General features: G+C 38.7%; 1 protein-coding gene across 2 annotated transcripts in view; it reads right to left on the bottom strand.

Moving 5' to 3' along the window:
- The window catches only part of stet (rhomboid serine protease stem cell tumor), a 274,366-nt gene that overhangs the window by 7,296 nt on the left and 244,920 nt on the right, over positions 1-22,150 (bottom strand). The window contains exons 1-2 of one of the 2 annotated variants that reach the window (XM_090380093.1): positions 19,557-19,658; positions 5,205-5,435 (exon numbers count right to left, since the gene is read on the bottom strand). In XM_090380093.1, coding sequence (XP_090236219.1) covers positions 5,205-5,435 — 231 coding nt within the window. In that variant the 5' untranslated portion in view covers positions 19,557-19,658. Of the gene's footprint in view, positions 1-5,204; positions 5,436-19,556; positions 19,659-22,150 lie in introns of those variants that run through there. The other variant, XM_090380092.1, reaches the window with a different exon arrangement.

Raw genomic sequence — 22,150 nt, 5'->3', positions numbered from 1 at the left:
AAAAATAATCTTAAGAAAAAAATTTTAATTTTCATATTAATATCAAAACAATGCAAAACGATAGAGAAGATCGGAGGACATCTACAGACAACCATTTTCAAGGTCGAGGTCAACTATTTTAAATGCTCCAAATGATAAATATTTGTGTCCCACGTATCTACTTTCCCCCTTTATCGTTTTCGCCAACTTGTTAAGAAAAAAATAAGTTAATTGGTAATTAAAACGAGTATGAATGTTAAGATTAAAATGCGATAACAAAAGTAAATATTTTTATATTTTCACAAGAATTCTGCGATGAGCGCCACCTGAATATATTAAGCTAATATAAATTAATAATATTTTAGGGCAGAAAGCCTCAAACTTCTGCGATGAGCGCCACCTGAATATAAACGAATAAAAATAATATTTTAGAGCAGAAAACCACAAACTATGAATGTGAAACTGTAAAATTCAAATTATGTCATAGCTAATGTAAATGTTACGAGGAATGGACATTTTTCACATACACTACTAACCAGTTAAACGAATTTTTCATAATTATACCAATTAACTGTCATTAGTGCTCCTACGGGAGTACGGTAGCTCCTCCCCCTCCCCCGCAACGACAATCCCCTACGATATTTGAGACGGCTGGCAAAGCAAATTACATAAACTATGGGGGAGACGCCAGGACAACAGGCGGCAGGCCGTGTCACAAAGGCTACGTGCTTCAGTGCTTGTCATCCCCAACCAAGCGAACCTTCACGAGAAAGGGGCTCCGTGGAGCGCTGAAAACAAGGGCGCACCCAATTGACGGCAGCAGAGTCTGACGACTGAACCACAGGAAGTGCACGGAACCAAGGCGGCGCTTACTCTACGCCCGACGCAAGCGGGTGTCACGAAAATATCACAACCATATCCACGGACGACGATCGGTTTGTCACACTCTGACAAACGAGTCGAAGGGGGAGGGGGGTTGTAATGGCGTGCTGTGATTGTCCTCTGGGTGGCGTTAAAGGCAATCTACTCTCACCTCAAGACTGACTATCTTGACAGTTCTGAAAACTACGCCACTTATTATACCAATTTTTAAATCTTGAATTTCGTAAAGACTGTCCAATAACGCGGTATACTGGACATATAACATAATCTAAATTAAAATCCCCTGTCACATGACACTACGAACCACACATCGGTGCATGTTCAATAGATGCTCGTGTTTCGTGCCTCATGGAGTCGTTTCTCTCAATTGAAATCCCACATTGACTACTAAAACAATAACGTACTGTCGGATCTCTTTAAACTTATTTAAAAAGTAGAAACCGACAGATTTAAATAGCGCATATAAAATGACGCCTTCCACACCAAAGTCACGTTCTCGTAATTCATACAAAGTGATCCATTTAAGAGGCGGGAACTTTCAGCCCGCGCAAACGTGCTGTCCGCTAGAGGACGTCATATTCTGTGGTAAGTGATGCGTGACACACAGTAACAAGCTACTAAAATGCCTGCACATGACTGCGAACTCTACTGAAACGCATGATAGGGCCAATAAATCTCCAATTCTTACCCCCTGCCCTCCCCTTCTTCCTCCTCCGACCCTTTGCAGTTTGCTCTGATGGGGAACAACGGTTATCTAGGATGAAGGCGTTCTTTTGCCGCCCTTCAGAGCGTAAACAATTTATTGCGAATGCATTGGAAAATGCGGCGTGATTCTTTTTTTTTCTTCCCTCGGCAAAGTGTTAGCCACTACTCCAAGATTTGGCACTCCAAAATAAAACGGGCTATCATAAAGACTAATGAAGACTTATGTAGTTAAAACGAAGAGAAAACTTCAATAATCATGTGATCGCCTTGAACGTTATCGAACTTCATCTTCGTTTGGGTTAAATGCCTGATGGGTAGCTCACATCTGCATCTGTCTTTCCTTTAAACCCTTTAAATAAAAATCTGTACGCTTTCGTTGAGTTTTTAATAACCTTGATCATACCCAACGACTCTACGACCGCATTAACCCCCAGCTGACCTTCAAGGTAGAAACAATAAAGATCCTGCCAAAATCAAGATTTCCAACCCACTCGACAACAATGAAGTCACTCGAGTATTTAGCGATCATGAGACAGATGACGCCTACTCCAATTTACGCAACAGAAATATAGTGGTAAGATTTGTGGATTTAAAGAATTCGCATTCCTGACATTCAGTTTAGTAATTCACACCCCTAGGGACTTCCGATCTTTCACCAAAAGTCGGTGAACTCGATCGAACGAGTTTCACCTTGTCGTACCACGGCTGCACCTTATTGGAATGACGACGTTCACAAATTCCCGAATATTTGAAATTCTTCTGCAGTTTATATCATCGGACGTTAGCAAAGAACCACCGCTTTCTTGATCCCAAAATAAAATGTCAATTCTCAATTCCCAGTAAGTTCATTACTCGACCTTCTGTCTCCAACGTGAGTCCTCACTTACACAACCTTCAACGACAGAAATGGAACCAAAGGTCAGGTGAAGGCACCGACTTGCTAAATTTAACCCACCTCAAGAACGGTGAGCTCACTCAGACAAGAACCCCATTGATCTAGCCGACATAAATTATAGCGGGGTATACAGCTGGACCAAATATATTCGTGGGAAATTTATTTCCCCACAAAAATGTGAATAAGATGCCATGAAAAAACAAACCGGCAACCAACCATTATAATTAACAAGATCTGGCACTTTTTTTGAAGCTTTATTTATTTTTATTTTTTTGTGAAATTGCAGACAGAAGACCTTTTCATAATTTGGGTGCCAGAATAACGATAAATTTGTTCACCATTCACAAACGATCCCTTCACTTTTTACTGCCAATAGTAGCAACTGCTCGCGCCCTTAAAAACTACACAGTAATCCCATCTCTTGAGTCAGTGTTGGTTATTAGCAGCGGGTTATTATCGACAGAAAATTTTCCCGCAGTCCCACGAACTTTAAATGTCTTCCGCCCAAACAGAGCTGCACGAGCCATCCGGTACAGGGTGTCCCGGCCTCCCGCCCGACACCTCCGCCAGCTGCCTACAGACGGGCGGACATTCCATGTCTGGGGCCACAGCCGTTTTTGGCAGCATCGACCTAACGAGGTTACATGTTCTGTGTTTCTTTATCACCACAGCCATGTCAACCCCGATCCAGGTCTTAATACGTGATTTCTTGTAACTATTTTTCTATTTTTCTTTACCAAAACATTGGATTCTATCTTTACAATAGTAATTAATATTCCAAGTGTTTTCTCCATAGAGAAACTCGTAGAAAAAAATTCATTAATTGGATAAACATCATATCAGTTTAGTCAATTTAAATGCATGGCTTAAAGGATGTCAAAAAGGGGACTAAAATTCCTCAATATCAGAGTACAATTTTTGAGAAAAAATTTTGTTTCATATAGACAAGTCTAAAACGACTCTCCAACCCAAGTCCCAGAGAATCTATGATCTAGACTGGGAAGGATATTTCTAACAGTATTCATGCAAGAAAACAGTGCTCCCTCCTGTCTGGGGTAATCGAAGGAGACGTGGAAAACGAAAAAGAAAAAAAAAAAGCGCGAGAAAGGAGTGTACGAGACTCCTGTCTGAGAAGTTATGGTTACGTCAGAATGCTTCGCTGATAATGATTTGCGGTAGACGGCCGCTAATGACAAGATCCGAAGAAACCGTATGCGTTCCATGAAGCTAGTGTGCTGACATTCCTATGGCTAGACGGCGCCTTGGCTTTTCGTGCAGTTTAATAGAAGCCATCGTGAAAGACATGCAGACCAATAAATTGTCACTAGAGCATACTTGTCTAGGCGAAAGGGATTTTCAGTCCTTGTGGCATTGGAACTGCTTTATTACATCTGAATACTGAATCCACAAGTTGGGGAAGTAGAATATAAAAGGATGCACGGTTGAAATCGAACTTTTTGAACAGAAGGCAACATGATAATCTTCTGGGAGTCGACTTCAAAAGATAATTCCCATACGTTTCATTCAAAACAGCTAAATTAAAGGAATAAAATTATATCAAGAAGTCTTAAACGGAACATTAAATGACCTTGGGACATTCTATTAACTATTCGTGCAGAAGCAAGAAAAAGTGTTTTAATAGTATTTAAAGAACGAGATTACAAACGTAACGCACTAGAGGGAAACATATTTAAGTTTTTCTGTTGCATTTAACTTTGAATGAACGATAAGCGGAGGTCATTATGAGAAAAGTAAAACGCTGAATCATACATTTCCGTAGTACAGCTGTGCAAGGCAAAGAAGCCGCCCACAAGACAAAGCAAGTTTCTGAAGGACGCTAAAAAACACTTCATTGGAATGCTGTCGAAAGTATGTTCTGTAGAGAATGCGAGATGTATTCGAAGTTCCGGAAGTGACGTACCAAATAAAGGGGTAGTTCCAATGTATCTTTGAATACCCGATCAGTTCCTGATCCACTGGGAAGAAATTTAGTGTCTGTTGCGAGAAGCGAAGATGGTTAGAATTAAGATTTACAGACTCAGCAAGTGAAAGACCGAACGTTTTTAAGTATAAATCGGTATGTTTGTATATTTCTCTGGTACTTTTATTGTATTTTCAATTAAGATTCTCCAACTGGACACGAATTTCAGAAAAAGGATTGCCCGGAACCATCAAGCTGCTGTACCTATGACGTTATATGAAGCTAATGTTTACAAGGCAGAAAAGAGTAAGAAATGAGGCTTTTGGAGTTAAAAGGAAAAAAAAAAAAAAAAATTGAAGCCAATTTGAAAAGGTTACATCCAAATAAAGAGTTCTAATGGAATTACTTAACATTAACAAAATGTCTTTCTTTTCAACAAAAATGTGATGGAATTCGGAAGCCTTTTCGTTCAAAAAATTTGTATAACACGCAACTGATTATCTCTTTGTAAAAGTTATGGTATGTTACGATATCGAGTTTTAATTTAAAAAAAGAAAAGAAATGAAAAACAGATTAATACTAGTTGTGCTAGATTGTTTAGAAAAGCATCAAGGCAGCTGTCATGAGGTATCCCTAAATTTCGTGCGCGTAAATTACTTTTATTATATTCTAGGTTTGGGGGATGAAAAGCACGATTTCATTGCCTTTGAAACAACAGAGTATAAAGTTAAATGAATTGTCACGGATCTAATTTTTTCCCCTTCAAGTGAGGGGTGCAGTAGTATGGATATCGAGATAACAGTTCATACAAAAACGTCTTACCTCAATGAGGGTGATGATAATGATGAATAGGGGTGGTGGACAGCAAGTATAATGGTCGGCGTAGTACTTGCGGTCCCGGTCGTCGGGAAGGAACTCATGGGCAATGGCCCTGACCATCCTGTGGAAGAGACGTGGCTCCTCCGTCAGCAGGTGGAAGTCATGCTCACTCCACACCTCACGATCCCGGTGATGTACCGCAATCTTGAAACTGCGTGTCCGCTTTCCACTCATCTGAAAGAACAAAATAAACAATACTGCAAACTTCAATAAACAAAAGCCAATCTATAAATTTACTTGAGTACTTAATGAGTCCCATCCCACTCGTGATGTACAGCATCCACTTATCACTGTTAATCCCATTATTGTGATAAAGGACTGTTATTCAGGGCTGCACCGAAATAGCACCACCACCAACATAATCTCAAAGTAGGTTTTTATACTTACGTGGGTTAGTTTCGTCCGGGAACCAGCAGAACCTTTAACGTTTCGCAGCTAAAAGGAAGTCCAGACTCCCTTCCCTCTTTTCTTTAACCTCAGCGAGCAATTTGTTATAAAAATACAGGAAATCACCGTATAAGGCCCACCTGTTTGCACAAAATACCGTTTAAACGTGCAACAAAAAAGAGGCTAAATTTCACGCGGATGCGGACCGCCCTTCGCGTCCAAAAGTCAAAGGGCAGTTTAAGAAAACAAAGGTGGCTCCACGCCATAATTTCTGAACTCATACTTACTGAACTTTTCGTAACTTTTGAAACGAATATTTCATGCTGGGTAAACTCAACAGGACCGACTAACGAGCATTTTGCAGGCACCCCATTAAAAGAGCAAAGAGCAAAAGATATTTGTAACGGATTTGACTGTTGATTATTTACACTGCAGCAACTCCTCACCAGGAGTAATTTCAACTTTAAATAAAACTTGAATGGCTAATTGCTCAAGTAGTTATTCAAGCTAACCGAGTAATTAACTAGAAAAGGAAGAAAAAAAAAAAGTAAACAAAATATGTGCTGACAGCTATGGCGTACAACTGATTCTGTTAGCACACTGCCATTCTGTACCTTGTTCGATTCTTTTAAGAATTATATATGCATCACAGATCTGTCGAGCATGCAACCATAACCTTGTATTTGCAGTAGCACAGTTATAATCAGTACCCCCTCCACACCGTGGCTGAGTTAATCGGTCTCAGGCGAAGATAGTAAGGTTTTTTCTCCCGGAATCCCGGCTTTTTTCGTCCAGAAAAAACAATGTTTGATTCTTGGTCTATGGGTTTCATATTGCAGGATGAAAACCCGGCATGGGGCAAAGCCCATAAAAGTTCTCATTTTGCGCAATCGAACACAGGCTGTTAGGTTTTATTACATAAAAATAAGACGTTTCCATAAAGCAACCTACTAAAATATTAGCTGTTCTAATATTTCAGCGATTAAAGCGGTCCATGAGAATTTATCCATTTTGGCAAAAACAGTGTTTGTGAAGGCCTGGATTCAAATCCTGTAGATGACTGGAATTCTTTTATTTTTTTTTTTTTTTTCAGTAGAGACTGTAGTCAGCTAGAGGTGTTGCGTGAAGTGTTACAGATTCTTCACTCCAAAACATACACACCAGCCGTGAGCACACGCTTACAGACAAAACACACAATGACCTGAATTGGAGCTTGTATCCTTCCATTTGGTTGTATAATAAATAAACAGGCCGCCGATTTACATTCAAGTGGTTCTCACTCCAAAATAGCAAGACCACCCAGGAGATGATTCTCAGTAGTTATTAGACTTCAGCATATTCCATCCAATAAGCATACGGGAAACCTTGAGATCGTTTTTACAATGTAAGAATTCTACTTATTTCTCTCCCAATTGTGACCAATTTCCCGGAACCTGTCCCCTAACAGTTCACATATACTAATGCAACATCGTGGTATTAACGCAAAGCATCCCAGCCATCATTTCAACCCTAATCACAGTTTGTGGGTTCAAAGACACTGTAAACAACTCCCAAAAGTGAACGGTCTTTAAACAAAAACGTCTTTCTTTTCTGTCCCCCACAATGAAAGCGAGGATTAAAACTTGTAGCATTTTGCTTATAGAAAATATTACTATGTGTGGAATTATAACCATGATTTATCGCTAAATTGCCTGATGGATGGCAAAAAATCCTTACAAAAGTCATTGTAAAATAAAGACATTAAAAAGTTTATTTTGATAAGCAACTGAAATCATTAGGATTGAGCTGTTAATTATCGGTGGCCAGGAAACTAAGGCTATGAAACATCAATATGTGTTTGTGTATTGTATACATTCTTTTTAGGGATGAAAAACCATGCAACCATTGAAAAAATGCCCGTAGATGTTCCAATTTACCACGACAACAGCCTTCACACGCCTTTCTATGCCAAATCAAGATTCTACAATCAAATTTTGAGAATTCAGCAATAAGATACTCACTTATTCGGCTCATTTGACTTGGACTGTGTCTTAACCAGATCTCCTCGGCTTGTCGTAACCCCGGTAAACGAAACGCGTGTAGAGAAAACCATCGAGAGAACGACAAGTATAAAAAAAGCAGTCAACGAAGCATTGGACGGTAGGATCAGGCTCGAAACTGCGTACGGCAAACTGTCGTAGGGAAGCCACGGGAAGGAGGTAGTGACGGGAGGAGGGAGTCCGGGCGTCTGACAAAGGGAATGCTTCGCCCCTGAGTCAGCGGCGCCAACAAGTGCAAGCTCACCACATTCCAGTACATTGTCTAGGGTGTAGAGGCAACCTCTGGAGCAAGGCCCATCGCCGTGCATCCCGGCAACAGTTTACTGCGGATGGGTTGTCACCGAACGATACGTTGCACGATAAAGGATCAATCATATTACGAGGAAGGAGCAGGAAAAATTCTCGCGCGTGCGTGTGAGTGCCGAGCTATATATATATATAAAAAGTGGAAAATAAAAAAGGCGTTTCCAGTAAATGTCAAAGCTCGTTGTGAGTTCTATTTTAAGACAAGTATTAATCAAAATTATAGCAGTAATTAGATACCGCTGTTATGTCTAATTGATGAGTTAAAAAATGTATAAAAAAGGAAGCTAAATAGCTAAAACTGCATCCATTTATCAAAAATTAAATTTGCAAGAGCATCAATGGGACTGCATGCGCTATTGTTTAAACGTCTAGATTTTGTAGTTTTTGGGATGAAAAAAAAAAACAGACTCGTAAAAAACGACAGGCTTATCTTATGTAAAGATTAATGGGGCCGGCAACAACTAGTTGAAGTGAGTTTATATTACAGAGAGATGTAACAAATTATCATACAAAAGAAACTGATAATATAGGATGTTCAAACGTCTCGGTAATGAAAAACTTTTGTTTTTAGTTTCAAAAACATGGTGTAAAGTGAAACATGGTCGAAGTTTGTATTACTGTATCGAAACGTAAACATCGTCTGGTGAACCGGAGACACTTTGGGTAACCACTGTCCATATATTTTCGAAGTCATTCATGAACAGATGAAATATTTTCAACAGTAAAACATTTTGTGCCTTTTAAGTGTGTAACTCATTTGATTCTGCCTTAGGTATAGCGTGTCTATTTTCATATCCAATATGAATGACAATCTGCTAGAATTAATTTTTAATTGGGGTCAAACCCCGATGCAGACAGACTGTCAAAATTTTCAACAGTAAAACATTGTGTGCCTTTTAAGTGTGTAACTCATTTGATTCTGCCTTAGGTATAGCGTGTCTGTTTTCATATCCAATATGAATGACAATCTGCTAGAATTAATTTTTAATTGGGGTCAAACCCCGATGCAGACAGACTGCCAAAATGTCTTTATTAAACCATGAACTATCATTGTATATCATGTGACCACGAATTAATAAACAACTACATCAACGTAATAGTTACGGAAACCAATGACTCTAGGCCATTAGCTTGATTAGCGCAACGGGCTAACTATAGGAATACATAATGAATTTTGTGTCCACTCATCATTCAGTTTTCGAACACTCAATTTTATTTGGCTACTGAGAGACCCTCTCATCATTTTTTTGTTTTATTTAATGACTAGATTTCCTCTAGCGTAACGTATCTCAACCTCTTAAACTACGTATCTCTTTCTCCACAAAAAGTTCATAAATTTTGCAGATCTTAAAGAAACAAGGCTCAAACTCCCACGGGCCGAAAATTAGCCAAGGGTTGAGGAACAGTTATAGCAGACCTGATAGAATTCTAGATGATTGTTGTTGTTGCGTTTTTGGAGAATCAGCGACTAAGGCCATATTGCGCCGTGTATACTGTCTGTAAACTGAGTGTTCTGAGATCAATTTTCTGTTTGCTGGACGAAAGGTTATGTTACCCTCGCTTGAGACCGACTAACTCGGCCACGTTGTGAAAAAGGCCCATAAAAATACCCCTCATCATTGACGGGACTCGAACTCAGGTCTTTTCCACCAGGAGTGGGAAGGACGGCGATCTTACCAACTGTACTACCCACGACGCCTGGGCGCAGGCAGGATATTTTTCAAGATGGTGTATGTGGGAATAAATTTTTTTGTTCACTAAATTTTCTTCAATATAAATTAATGAAAATATTAAAAATTGTGTCTTACTTCGAAATCCAAAGGTGGTGCACTTGCACCATGCTGCCGGCGCCCATGCACGAGGGCATGACTGCTCTTATTCGTAAAAATGACTATGGTTTTCAGTTTAGATCAAATCCAAAAGCTTTATACAATTAGGAGGCAAACAAAATTACCCTCCTCATTTGATAGTTATAAAAGGACTGCAATGGTCATTTAAAAATGGCCTTTGTTTGAAAGATATCAAACAAGGATATAAAATCTTTTGAATCTTTCTTATTTAGCCAATATTTTTAATTCCTTAATAGTCAAAATACGAACTTTTTGAATGATCTTCACATTCTCATTAAAGAAGAAACAAAAAGATTTAAGAAGCTATAACCATTAAACGATACTTCACTAAAGTTAATGAAAATCGAAGACAAATGAGTCGCAATACGATATCTGACGTTCAAAAAACAGAAATCCAAAAAACAGCACAGGAAGGAAAAAAAGGGTACAGAGAAATGGCCAAAGAAAAATCAATTAAGAAGTGGCAGAGACAGATATCAAGAACGCCTACATGACAAAGAAACATCCCCAAACAAGTACATTTTTGAGGCTGTGCAAGACGATCGACCAGTTGTCCATGGAGTCAGAATCTTCGTGCAAGCAGCGGGCAAGGGTAATGGCCGGACAGAGAGCTTCTACTCCATCAATAACAGCTGATGTTCGCACGCGCTCTTGACGGGATAGTCAGCTGTTAGCAGGGTGGCTGTGCGCCACGCGCCAGCTCTGTTAAAATGTAGACCGTCTGCAAGATGCTTGGGTTACACGTACACGGGGCTATTGATATGCATAAGTGATCCCTTCAGTTGTACCACTTAGGAGCGGGAGCTTCAGCCACCTGTCCCCGATTCCACCAATAGACAACTTCAGCTCTGTCAACGAGGGTAATGTCGTTTACTGATGCTAAGAATATTTCGCAGACGCATGAAAAAAAAAAAAAAAAAAAAAAAGAGCTACAGAAGACATAAGTGTTTCTGTCTTTCCTTAAGGTCGTTCACTTAGAAATCATTTTGTAATGTTCCCAAACACTAATCAACGTTTTTAGCAATCAATTTGGACGTTTCGCTTAAGGGACAATACAAATGAGACTTCGATATATTCGGGGGAGGGTGGGGTAATTGATAGAAACAAAATTTATAATAAATTAACCAAAGCTAGCTATTATTATATCAGGATTACTAAATGCATTCAAGCGACTTTCTCTAATCTGGCGTAATAGATAAAACATAAAAACCTGTTTTATAATAAATGGGCGTGAACCTTGCTATTTTTTTAAACAAGATTCTACTTAATAGTGTGTTAAGCTTTTTAATTTTATAATTTGTCAATTAGAAAATTTGTCCACCATCTGTCACCTCCCATTTTTCGATTCATCTTCAATTAGTAAAGAACTTATACTTAAAGTTATAGATAAAAATAACCATTGAGTTTTTTTCTGTTCGTTAACCAACTTCATAACTACTACTAGTTAGAATTCAAAGCTAGTTATTATATTACAGTAACGAGGCGTTAGTGTTCGTCGTCATAAATTGCATGTGTTCTAAGGCCAATTTGTCACAAACTGGGGAAAACCTCAATAACCTGTTTCGGTACAATTACGCGATTGAAAACGTGACCTAATATGGACAATGTGTACGCTGGTAACAAAAGCAAATCATAAATGGAAAATAACAATCGATCCCCTTTCCTTCCCCCCTCAAAAAAATAATAGATGGTTACAACTAGTTCGGTGAGAAGGAGCGTAGTTTATAACTTGATACGTGTCTCCCACATATGATACTATGTTAAAGAAAAAGGACGAGCAAGAGTAGTGTCAATCGTTTGACCCCTTACTTCAAGGACGCCTGTACAGAGAAACAGGTAGGCGTTTAGGGGCCACTTCGGAAGAAGAAAGCAACAATTAACACACTAATGAACAAGTGGTTCTCGTGACTCTTCCGACCGAGCAAGGATGATGGATCGGAAGATTTAAACACCTAACAGGGCAAAATGAGACAATTACGTTGTATCCACTAATAAGGGAAGAAACTGATTTCCCTGGTGTGAAATGAAGCGCGTTCAGTCAGAGAGGCGATAGGAAAGGCCGACAAATTTTGAGGGGTATCCAACTGACCTCAAGGTCGATTCTGCGAGGACGAATTCGCTATTGGCATTACTAACTGAATCCAAAGATACGAAATAATCAGAACTTACAAGCAGAACATACGAGATCAGAATTAGTGTTTTTATGATTGATGCATTTTTAGCAAACTCTGCTTGCTTTTGACTTCGTTTTATTGATGTACATGAATTGACAACAACCTCATATGCAAACTCATGTACATCAAAAATAAAATACAGCTTATACAATTAAAAGGACGCCATATCTTGTTGCATTGAAAAGTGGGTTTCAATGCAACAAAATTTTATTAAAAACGAATACAGAATCTAATTAAGACTTTAAAGAATGTGCTGAAGTGTCAGCCTGCGTGTAGGCGGATACAATTGAGTCTTGGCTGAACACAAAGGAGTTTCTATTTTTAATAATCGACAAAGTGCTCTGGTAAAAATTTAAACTAATATTTTAAACAAACTATGTGAAAGTATCCTTGCTGAATGTGCATAGTATTATTTACGAATTTTTAAAGTGTTGTTATAGAGTTTTTCATCCAGAAATTCAAGGTTGGTCCACGCTCAGTATGCCTTGCAACCAGAGCAGTATCGAAGATTTACAGCAGCAACATCACCAGTCTTATTTAGTGTGTACAACATGTACCTCAACACCTGTACAGGTTAGAACGGCAGGTGTGTGGCGATACCTCGTTTTCCGAGTATTGAACGGATGCCGTCAGAGGAAACAATCAACTGCATATGCATAAAAAAACATGAACAAAAACTAATAGTCTCGCTACCAGAGTAAACAGAATGCTGTCAACGGACATCCGTCCGGCACATGTGCTGTCCTCATCTCTCTCTCTAGGAAACAGGCTTTAGGCTACAGTGATAGTGATGAATAGCGGGAAACAATAATAATTATGGCACAGATGTCATTCTCCCAGCGACATCCTAAGGACGATTTGATGATTTCCGTTAGGAATAAACTCAAATGTAATGATGGCCAACTTAGAATTTTTACGAAAGCCAACCAGTAAATTAAAGTTTGTTTGTTGCTGCGATTCTTTGCCAACTTGTTACTGCTGAGGCAAATTCACGTGACAGTAGGTACCGCATGGAGACCTCTCCATTGTGTTCATCATACAACCATCATAATACATGTGGGTGGGTTTCGTTGTTAATCAAAATCAACCATGCAAGCATTTATTCAGAGTAACCCCTTAAAAAACACCAATTCAACAGCTATTTCGATGGCTGTCAACGCCATGCTTCTGTGCCCATTTTCAACGACACGAGAATAAAAGCAGATATCCAACACCAAGGTCAAATATTTTACTCATTCACCAACTGACAGGTTTACGTTATATAAATGTGCCTGTGAAACGTCCCGCCCTCCCCATTTAGTAAATGGTCAGGCTGTCTGAAAAAGAGAAAGAAAGAAAGAAAAAATACTTACGAATTTGGCTGGCTACTCTCCGCGGAGTCTTTATACGCACATGATCAACTCGAATTTGCATATTATGCAGCTGGTAAAGCAGGTGATTTGTAAATTATGTACACGCAGAAGTAAGTGAATGTTTTCGTAACTGGGCCCCCGACAACAACAATTCACTTCGGTTGGGAAAAGGCAAATATTTTTGAAATAGTATTTCCTTCCGGTCTCTCGTCTGCTACATAGTTCCCATCATGGAAGTTCGCAGAAATGTCGACAAGGTGGTCGGCATTTCCAAAGTGATACGCTTTCAGTATGATGGAATATAATTACAATGCATTCTAGTGAAGGCTGAGTGGCAATCCCCCCGTGTCTCCTTGACCCTACCATGGACCTCCCGTGATTCAAAAGTGAACAGAAGTACATGCCGACTTCAAGCAATTTCAAAGATTCCATTCTTAAACATTAACAATTAAGGTAGGAGTGCTGATTTGTCTGAAAAGTCCTGCTACCTCAACGGGCAACTTTAGAATGTCACCAGCGACATTCAGAAACGAGCGAACCCGGTTCTAGAACAATGTCCATACTTCTGGAGAATTTCAGCTGACAACAAGGAAGATGGTGGTAGTGGTGGACACTAAGAAATCGGGACTGTCATTCTCTATTTATATAATAGACGTGTGTGTGTGCGCGCGCACAGCACACGTATGAACAGAGTGGGTCTATTGTTACTGCTGGGTACTCCTGCTTACCGCCCGCGGCGTATATACAGGCTTCCTTACCAAAGAAAGTTTCCGCCTATATTGCCGCCTTAGGTGCAGTCGGCTTCGCAGGCTACACCTGTTTGGACCCACCACAGTCTAGATGACCATTGTTTTTCAACCGCTGAGGCCCTGCTAGCCGAAATGCAGCACCCCCGAGCTCACCGATGACCTGAATGCGTTGAAAGGAACAGTTCCTCTCTTAATGGGTGGCAAAAGACACACCAGGGCAGTGAAAGAAACAGCATTTCTAAATAACTCATGTGGTTATAGGAAAGCCATAGAAGTTCGTATAATCAGTCTGCGATGCAAAGAAGAATATATGGATTCTTCCGCCTTTTTCAGAATGGCCTACTTAGTTGAGCGGATTCTACACCAACGCATATAATAAAAGAGAATTACTTACGCAGTTCTCGATGCCTCGTTCCACATCGAGAAAATTAAATTTTTATTTGTTGATATGCGTTGGCTGTATGTACACTCAAGCTCTCTCCTTCCAAACCAATCGTCACTGAAAATTCAAACTGCTATCATCACAATCTCTCTGGCCAATTGGATAGAACCTTAGGGTCAAGGTTGTATTCGCGTCAGTGCTCATTTTGTTCACTTCATTCGGTGGGTGTGTGATTTCGTGTCTCTTAATCTTACTCCCTCCTTTCTTTAAGGTTATGATTATGTGTGACGTAGACCATGTGTCAGAGCATGCGCTTAATTGAAGTGGGTGACCCACGGTTATCGTCACAAAACTAACACCGGCGATGCCAACTCCCTTCAAAAAAGAAACTATCAAAAGACAAAAAATATGCTTTCACACCAAATCTGATTTAAGTTGGTTAGATTTCGCACCGGGGTAAATAAAGCCACGAGGCGTCAGTAAACTGTGTATAATCTGAGGTCGAATTCTAATGTTTGTTTTGGGAGTTCGTTTGTGTTGTTTTTTTTAGGCTCATCAACAACTTAGGCCATATTGCGGCGCACATAATATATTTGTAAATTGAGAGTTTCCGGGAGAAAAAACCCATTCTATCCTCGCCTGAGATCGACTAACTCAGCACGCTGTGAAGAAGGCCGATAAAAATTCCTCGCGTCATTGACGGAATTAGAACTCAGAACACCATGAGTTCTAATTCCATCAATAGGTGGAAAAGATTCCACCTGGTGTGAGGAGGAAAAAAAAAAAAAAAACCTGGATGCACATGTAGCTTTCTATTATTTTAATTACTCCGAACAGCCAGGCAATTTATTTTTCAATTCCATATTTATTAATTATCTGTATATTTTCAATTCCATTAAAAATAATATCACATAACTGAACAAATAAAAGAAAGTGATTCCAGCAGAGACAACCTTAGTAAAGAACTGCTAAAAGGAAACAAAATGGCTGATATCTACGTATTCGCTCGATTCAAAATATTCCATTTCCTCTATATATGTATGCAAGAGGAAGCGATCTGAATTACAAATAGTCTACCAAATCCTTAGATGTAACGCCCACATCATCTCAAGTCCTTCAAGATGACCCATGTGGTGAAAAAATAAGCGTGAGAAACGGTCCTCCTCCTCTTCCCGCTTCTCCGAGCACGCATATATTTGTACTTTCTGTTCAGGTACCATTAGTCCTATTTAACCTCGCCCGTCGCCTTCTTCATAAACAAGATTAGCGGCAAGAGAAAGTTCCAATTATCTACACGTGAAATATTAATCCTCCGCGCTGAAGAGCGGAGAGAAGGTGCGTAAATACAGCCATCTCAGCCACCGCTGTCGGGAGCTCCGCAGGGATTCCGAAGCCCGAAGCATGCAGGTTTTTAGCGACCCCCAAAGGTGGGCCACACAGTAACTGGAGGAGGGAAGCCCTACGGAGACAACAGACTGTGAGCAGAAAGGGTGGGAACACATCCCATTAAGTCTCGCTCACCTTTCTCAGCCTCGTGACGAAGTGGAGGTGTTCCCAGTGTGAATCTTCACGACCTTCGCGATTCTCTTATCTCGTGGGCTAATGTGTACACCCGCGGTGGATCTGTCGGGTCCATTTCTTGATGGTTTCCGCACATTTAATGACACACTCGGCTGCCAATAATCTCCCATGAAGTTCCACTGTATTGGCAGAAGTCAAAATGGACTAGGTGAATTACCTGTTGCCATGGGGCCAGTTGTGTTTAGTGTTCTAAAGTTCTTGTTTGTTTTGTATTAGAAAGGTTACCATTGGCATAGATTTGCTTTTGATGGCTGCAAATTATACGGGCATGATTTTTTTTGGAATTCGCTATGTAATTGTTAAACGTCCAATATTCGTTTTGAAATTGGAGAAATAATCTATAGATCACCATGAAAAATAATATTTATAAGAAAATTTTTATAATATGAGAAATTTGTTGTAATATGAGAAATACCAACAGTCCAACCAAAATGTCGGAATTGCTGAAACAGAAAACAAACAAAATAAAATGTTTTTTTTTTTCGTTCATTCTCGACAACATCAAATTTGTCACTATATGGTTGACCCATTTCAGATTCATGAAGCAGCTGTCCCCAAAAGTTCTAACCAAAGCTTGTTCAGCTTATGTTAAAAAAAAAGAAAAAAAAAAGTGATAAAGGTGGTCTAAATGTACTAAACGAAGAGTCTAACAATAGACATTTTCATATGGCTTCTAACATATCGGAACTTGACAGTCGCTTCCCCATCATTCGAAACGGAAATCCTTTACGCCATACAACTGTTTGGCCTTCTCGCAGTTTTTCGCTTTTCCAGCCATAGGATAATTAAAGGCACAAAACGCCTTGAAGGGAAAAAATTCCCTTTCTGAATACCTCGAACAATATCAGAGGGTCGACAATAGAAGCGCCAAGGAAACAGGGAAGAAAAGTGAGGGGATTTTCCACGTGCAGGGTTAAAACCTGGGTCACTCTTCAAAACCTCGTCAACAGTTTCAATGGTTCTTCAAGTTCAACATGAATAGGTAGGCCACGAGGCAAACGCGTGGCATAAAGAAAGCTACTAATTTTGGACAGCTGGTGTTCGCGCGCTGCGTTCGACTTGGGGGAAGGGGGCACAGATGGGCTGCACGCGTCGTGAATGGACACAAGTGATCCCTTTCAAATAACTGGGGTCGGATAAAAATGATGGTCCCCAAGCACGAGCAGAAACCAGCTGGGCGCCGGGTCCAGTTGAAAAACAAGCAATAAGAAGGGGCAGAGGTGGTGAGGAGCAGGGAGCAACATCTGGACTGTCGTAGGATGAGTGTACTTCCGCCATCAGAGAATGTCAAAGCTGAACCACATTTGTCACCGCAGGAAATATCTATTTTTAGGTCGTCTGCTGATTAGTTTGTAATGACCCCGTTTGTCTGTTCATTTTATTATGTCCCGTTCCTATTGCCCGCCAAATAAAGAACTGAATGTCGTCTGATAATATATAGATATATATATATTTTTATTTTTTTTTCAAGGTCTTCAAATTCTTCATCGACAAACCAAAAAATCAGTTTCTTAACAAGCATATATAATATGATGAACTTTTTCACTTGTTAAATGTACAAACCACAGAACTTATTTATCTAGAAAATACAATTTTCGAACTAAAAGAGGGTCCGCTGATAAAATATATTTAGATCAAAGGAATTTTAAGGTGTGCCAACACTGGACCGTCCAGTGCTATAGAAGAATGTGAAGAAAAAGCCTTTAAGGCTACAAGATGGCAAGAGCACCACGGTTCAGGAATTTTTTTTACCACATAATGGTAAAAAATTCCTGAACCTCACCTAAACATGATTTCAGTTGCCTGCATCAGCATTTGGAATAGAAAGTAACTATGCAGGATTCACCTACAATAGGTAAGGGAAGAGACAGTGAATTTTAAAGGGAACTTAGGTTATGGAATAAAAGAATTAGCATTATGCCCAATTGACAATAAATCGAACTTTGGCGCATCATCCAAGAAAAAGGGGGGGGGGAAACTTGAGTCGATCAAAGTTTGTCCATGGCTAAAAAATAATTATCCAATTTCATTTTGAACTCTGCCAGACTCTCTCTTTTTCAATTAACATTGGGAGACAACTTATAGTGATCAACAACGACAGATTTGTTCTTGGGTGTTTGGCTGATCAGCGACCATATTGCGCCACTGCGCATTGTGTCTGTACAAGAGAGTTCAAGGGCCAATTGATTATTTCGCTGGCTGAAAAAGGTGAAATAATTCAAGGGGAAGAAACTATACCCCCTTTGCCTGAGATCGGCAGGCAACTTTTCTGAAGGGTCCTTTAGAAATTTTTAGTCGTTGTCTCCAAACACAATTGGTGAAACCACTATATTGTCAAGATGGACCAATGAGAGGAAAAATACCAGATAAAATGAAGCAGCTAAAGGCAACATTACGAAAAATGCCTATTGTACAAAAAACCGAAATAACACATTACTAGATAAGAACTAAGTGGTGCATTGCATAGGGAGAAATAATAGTTAAAAATTATAGACGAAATTTAAACATACAATGTTTAACAGCCCAATGAAAGGTTAAGCAAATACGTCTGGGAATAGCAAAATTATTGCAACCTTGTGGTAAACATAATGGAAAGTGAATGGAATTCTGGACAGCATAAAAAAAAAAAAAAATACACACTGAAACAGAAACAATTAGCTTTGAACAGAAAGAGAATTTTACCAATTTACAAACCTCACAGCACAATCTGAATTCTAAAACAACGGCTAAAATATTTATTTGTAAATTATAACAATTTCATAATTAAATCATATTATTACAGTCTACGGATTTATTTTGCACTAAAAATAATTTACCAATCCAATATAAAGTGACAACATTGCTTACATATTCAGTGTCGTTCCTATGCATTAGATTGATCAACACTTTTTAATAAATACAGTTCATTAGACCATTTCGACTGACGCAACATGTATGTAATTCAAGGTAATTTCCCCTTATATCGGTTTTGTCCTCATTCAGAAACATGTAAATTCTTGTTTAACTGCAACGAAAGTACCATTACGTCACACGTTATCAACTGTAGTTGTATCTTTAAAACATCTTCAGTACTACTGCTGACATCTGGCGATAATTTTGCAAAAACACGAGGTTAATCTTTCAGAAATGTAGTTAAACAAAATCATTCTTTTGATTAATATTGCAAGGAAAATAAATATTAGAAACATAAAATAAACAATAACTCAACTCAACAGAATCCCGTGATAATTCTAATAAAAATTCTTTTGCATAAATATTAAAATAAAATGTATCTATACGTAATCTGAGTTACAGATACCTAATAAGTAAACGCTCACAAAATGCAACAACCACGTGTGCAATTTTAGGTTTTACATTACTGACATTCCCCGTGGCCACATAAAATCCAATTTTAAGATTATAATCATGCATAATTAAAATTTTCAAGTGCAAATCTTACCAAACGATAAGAAAACCAAACGACGAACATAATTACCTGAGCGTCTCCATATCGTCTTGCTGACAAGCCACGCGGCCATGAACTCACACGTGCAGTCGCATTTGCAGTTCGTATCCAAGCGACAGAGCAACCAACACACGCAGCGCGTGACAGCACAGCATCTCTACTGGCCGCCACACTGAAAGCGGCGTTCCTTTTACTAGCTGCGTGGCCTGCGGCCGAAAAGTTTCTTCCATCTGCCGCCAGACCGCCAGCAGTCGGCCAACCACCGGCTTATGCTATAACAGCTGGCAGATGGTGAGGCTAGGCCTGACCCACTCCCTTCCGGAACTTTTTTCACTACAGAGGGCGAACAAAGGGGCGAACTTCGATTTTGACATTAACACATTCTTAAATTCCCATACATTGTTAGTGCTAACTGACGTTAATACTTGTTAATGCGATAAAGTACAATAAAATGGACAATGGAAGGAAAGAAAGGACAATGGTTAAATTGGAAATGTTAAATTAGCAAAATAAAAACAAACGATTGCAGTTCTGCTTGCCAATTAAAAATAGCAAGCAGAACTGTACGCAACAAATGCAAAAGTCATTTTAAAAAAGTTTTTAACTACTGAAATATTTTATTTATTTATTATTTTTTAACGTGTTAATCTGTAAATAGAACATTACTTTCGATAGCCAAGCGACATCAACCAAAAGACAAAACAAAACACAGAGGAACAAGCAAACGACTATTTTCAAACAGTTGCTATGGTAACGTAGGCTGAGTTGCAATCTCAAAAGATTTCTAAGATACGCAGTTCACCAATTGTGCACATCTTTTTAAATATATTAAATTAAAGCTTGAGTGCGGATTCCAATACAAAATAACCAAATTAATTTTAACTTTTTCTTAGCTTATTTAATTAAAAAAAACCCCACTGATATTTGAAATTTTATTTAATACGAAGGCTACATTATATATTAAACGTTTCCAAATATTTTGACTTCAGTAAAAGTAAAAACACAATTCAGAACATTAAAAAAAATGCTTCTTGAAAGGTAATTAATTAATTAATTGAGACTACACTATTATATCACGTGGTAGATTTAAGTAATTTATTATTGAAATGCTATAAAGTGTAAAAAGTTGATAAATAGGGAATATTTTGTCCCTATTTTGACCTATGCTGAGACGTGGAGGATGAATAAAAAGGATACCAGCAGAATCCAAGCAATGCAAATGAAGGTGTTAAGGACTATGTTAGCTAAAACTGGAAGAGACAAAATTAGAAATATTGATAGAATGAACTTGGAAATAAAAAGTTTGAGGGAGAAGATGACTGCATCACCTTTAAGATGGTAATGGACAATAAGAGGCTGAGAGGAAGACCCCCGGAAAAGATGGAGAGATCAGATTAGGGACGATGTGGAAATGAAGGGAACTGAGTGGGAGAGAATGACAGAAGATAGGATTTGGGGGAACTGAGTGGGAGCGAATGACAGAAGATAGGATTTGGGGGAAATAGTGAAAGATGATTCACCTGATCCAACCCTAGGTTGGAACTGCGAGGAAGATACAGATATAATTTGAACGACTGAAACACCTCAATGCCAAATACTTAACAATTCCGGCTACGTTTCGGTGGGAACTCACTGTTTCTCGTCTTCAGGCCCGTTTATGCGATCCTGGAGTGCATAAAAACTTGATCTAAAACTGCTTATAGCTTAAATATTTTTCTTATTCTAGAATGTACCTGGACTCAAAAAACAACTTTTTCATAAATAATTTATAAAAATCTATACACATTTAACGTGAGACTTTTTTGGTGGATGTGTAAAAATCGTAAAATTGAGCAAACGTAGAGGACGTGAATTATTAGAATTCACGTACTGTGGGCGGCCATTTTCAGAAAGCCATATACTTTAAAATTTTTTTTTCAATTTATCATTATGAGATGTCTTCCAAATGGGATGAACGCTGCAAGCACACCTCTAAACAAATAGAAAAGATGCATAACAAAACCCGAATAAAGATTATTTTCAAAATAATCCACAGTAAACACATAAGCCTATCAAACAAAAAAATAAGATGGCAAATAAGAAATATAAACTTTATTGTGGTTAAGACGGCAAGGGTTAATTTAATCAGAGCGTTTGAAAAGGTGAGGCTCCATTATCACGATAAATAACTGGATATTTTAAAATTAGACCTTCTTCCCCCTGACCCAGGCACCTCTCAGATGGTTATCATGAATTATTTTATCCTTCTACACCTCAGATTGAGAAATAAAGAAAGGAATTTCCCTTTTATTTTGTTGGAAAATCAAATTCTAATTTATATGCAAATACTTAAATAACAATCTGTTTTCCTTGTTTGTTAATGACAGATTTCGTTTGGTGCTTCAGTGCTTACGTCTGCTTTTTGCCCTTCAATTACGTCTGCTTTTTCTCTCCGTCAATTACTTGCGTTTTTTTTTTTGTTTTTTTTTGCCTAAATTACGTCTGCACAATTCTAAATATGGATAAAATTTCCACAAAAATATGCAGTGAGAAAAAAACAACAAATCAAATATGCGCATAAGGAACAAAATTTTGAAAACAATAAAACTGATTAATTGTGACTTAATGAATGCGCAGTCGTCTGA

Source organism: Mastigoproctus giganteus, chromosome 8, assembly GCF_048544385.1.
Source record: "Mastigoproctus giganteus isolate SK-2022 chromosome 8, ASM4854438v1, whole genome shotgun sequence".
Taxonomy (NCBI): Eukaryota; Metazoa; Arthropoda; class Arachnida; order Uropygi; family Thelyphonidae; genus Mastigoproctus; species Mastigoproctus giganteus.
This window is presented reverse-complemented; position numbering and strand designations above follow the sequence as displayed.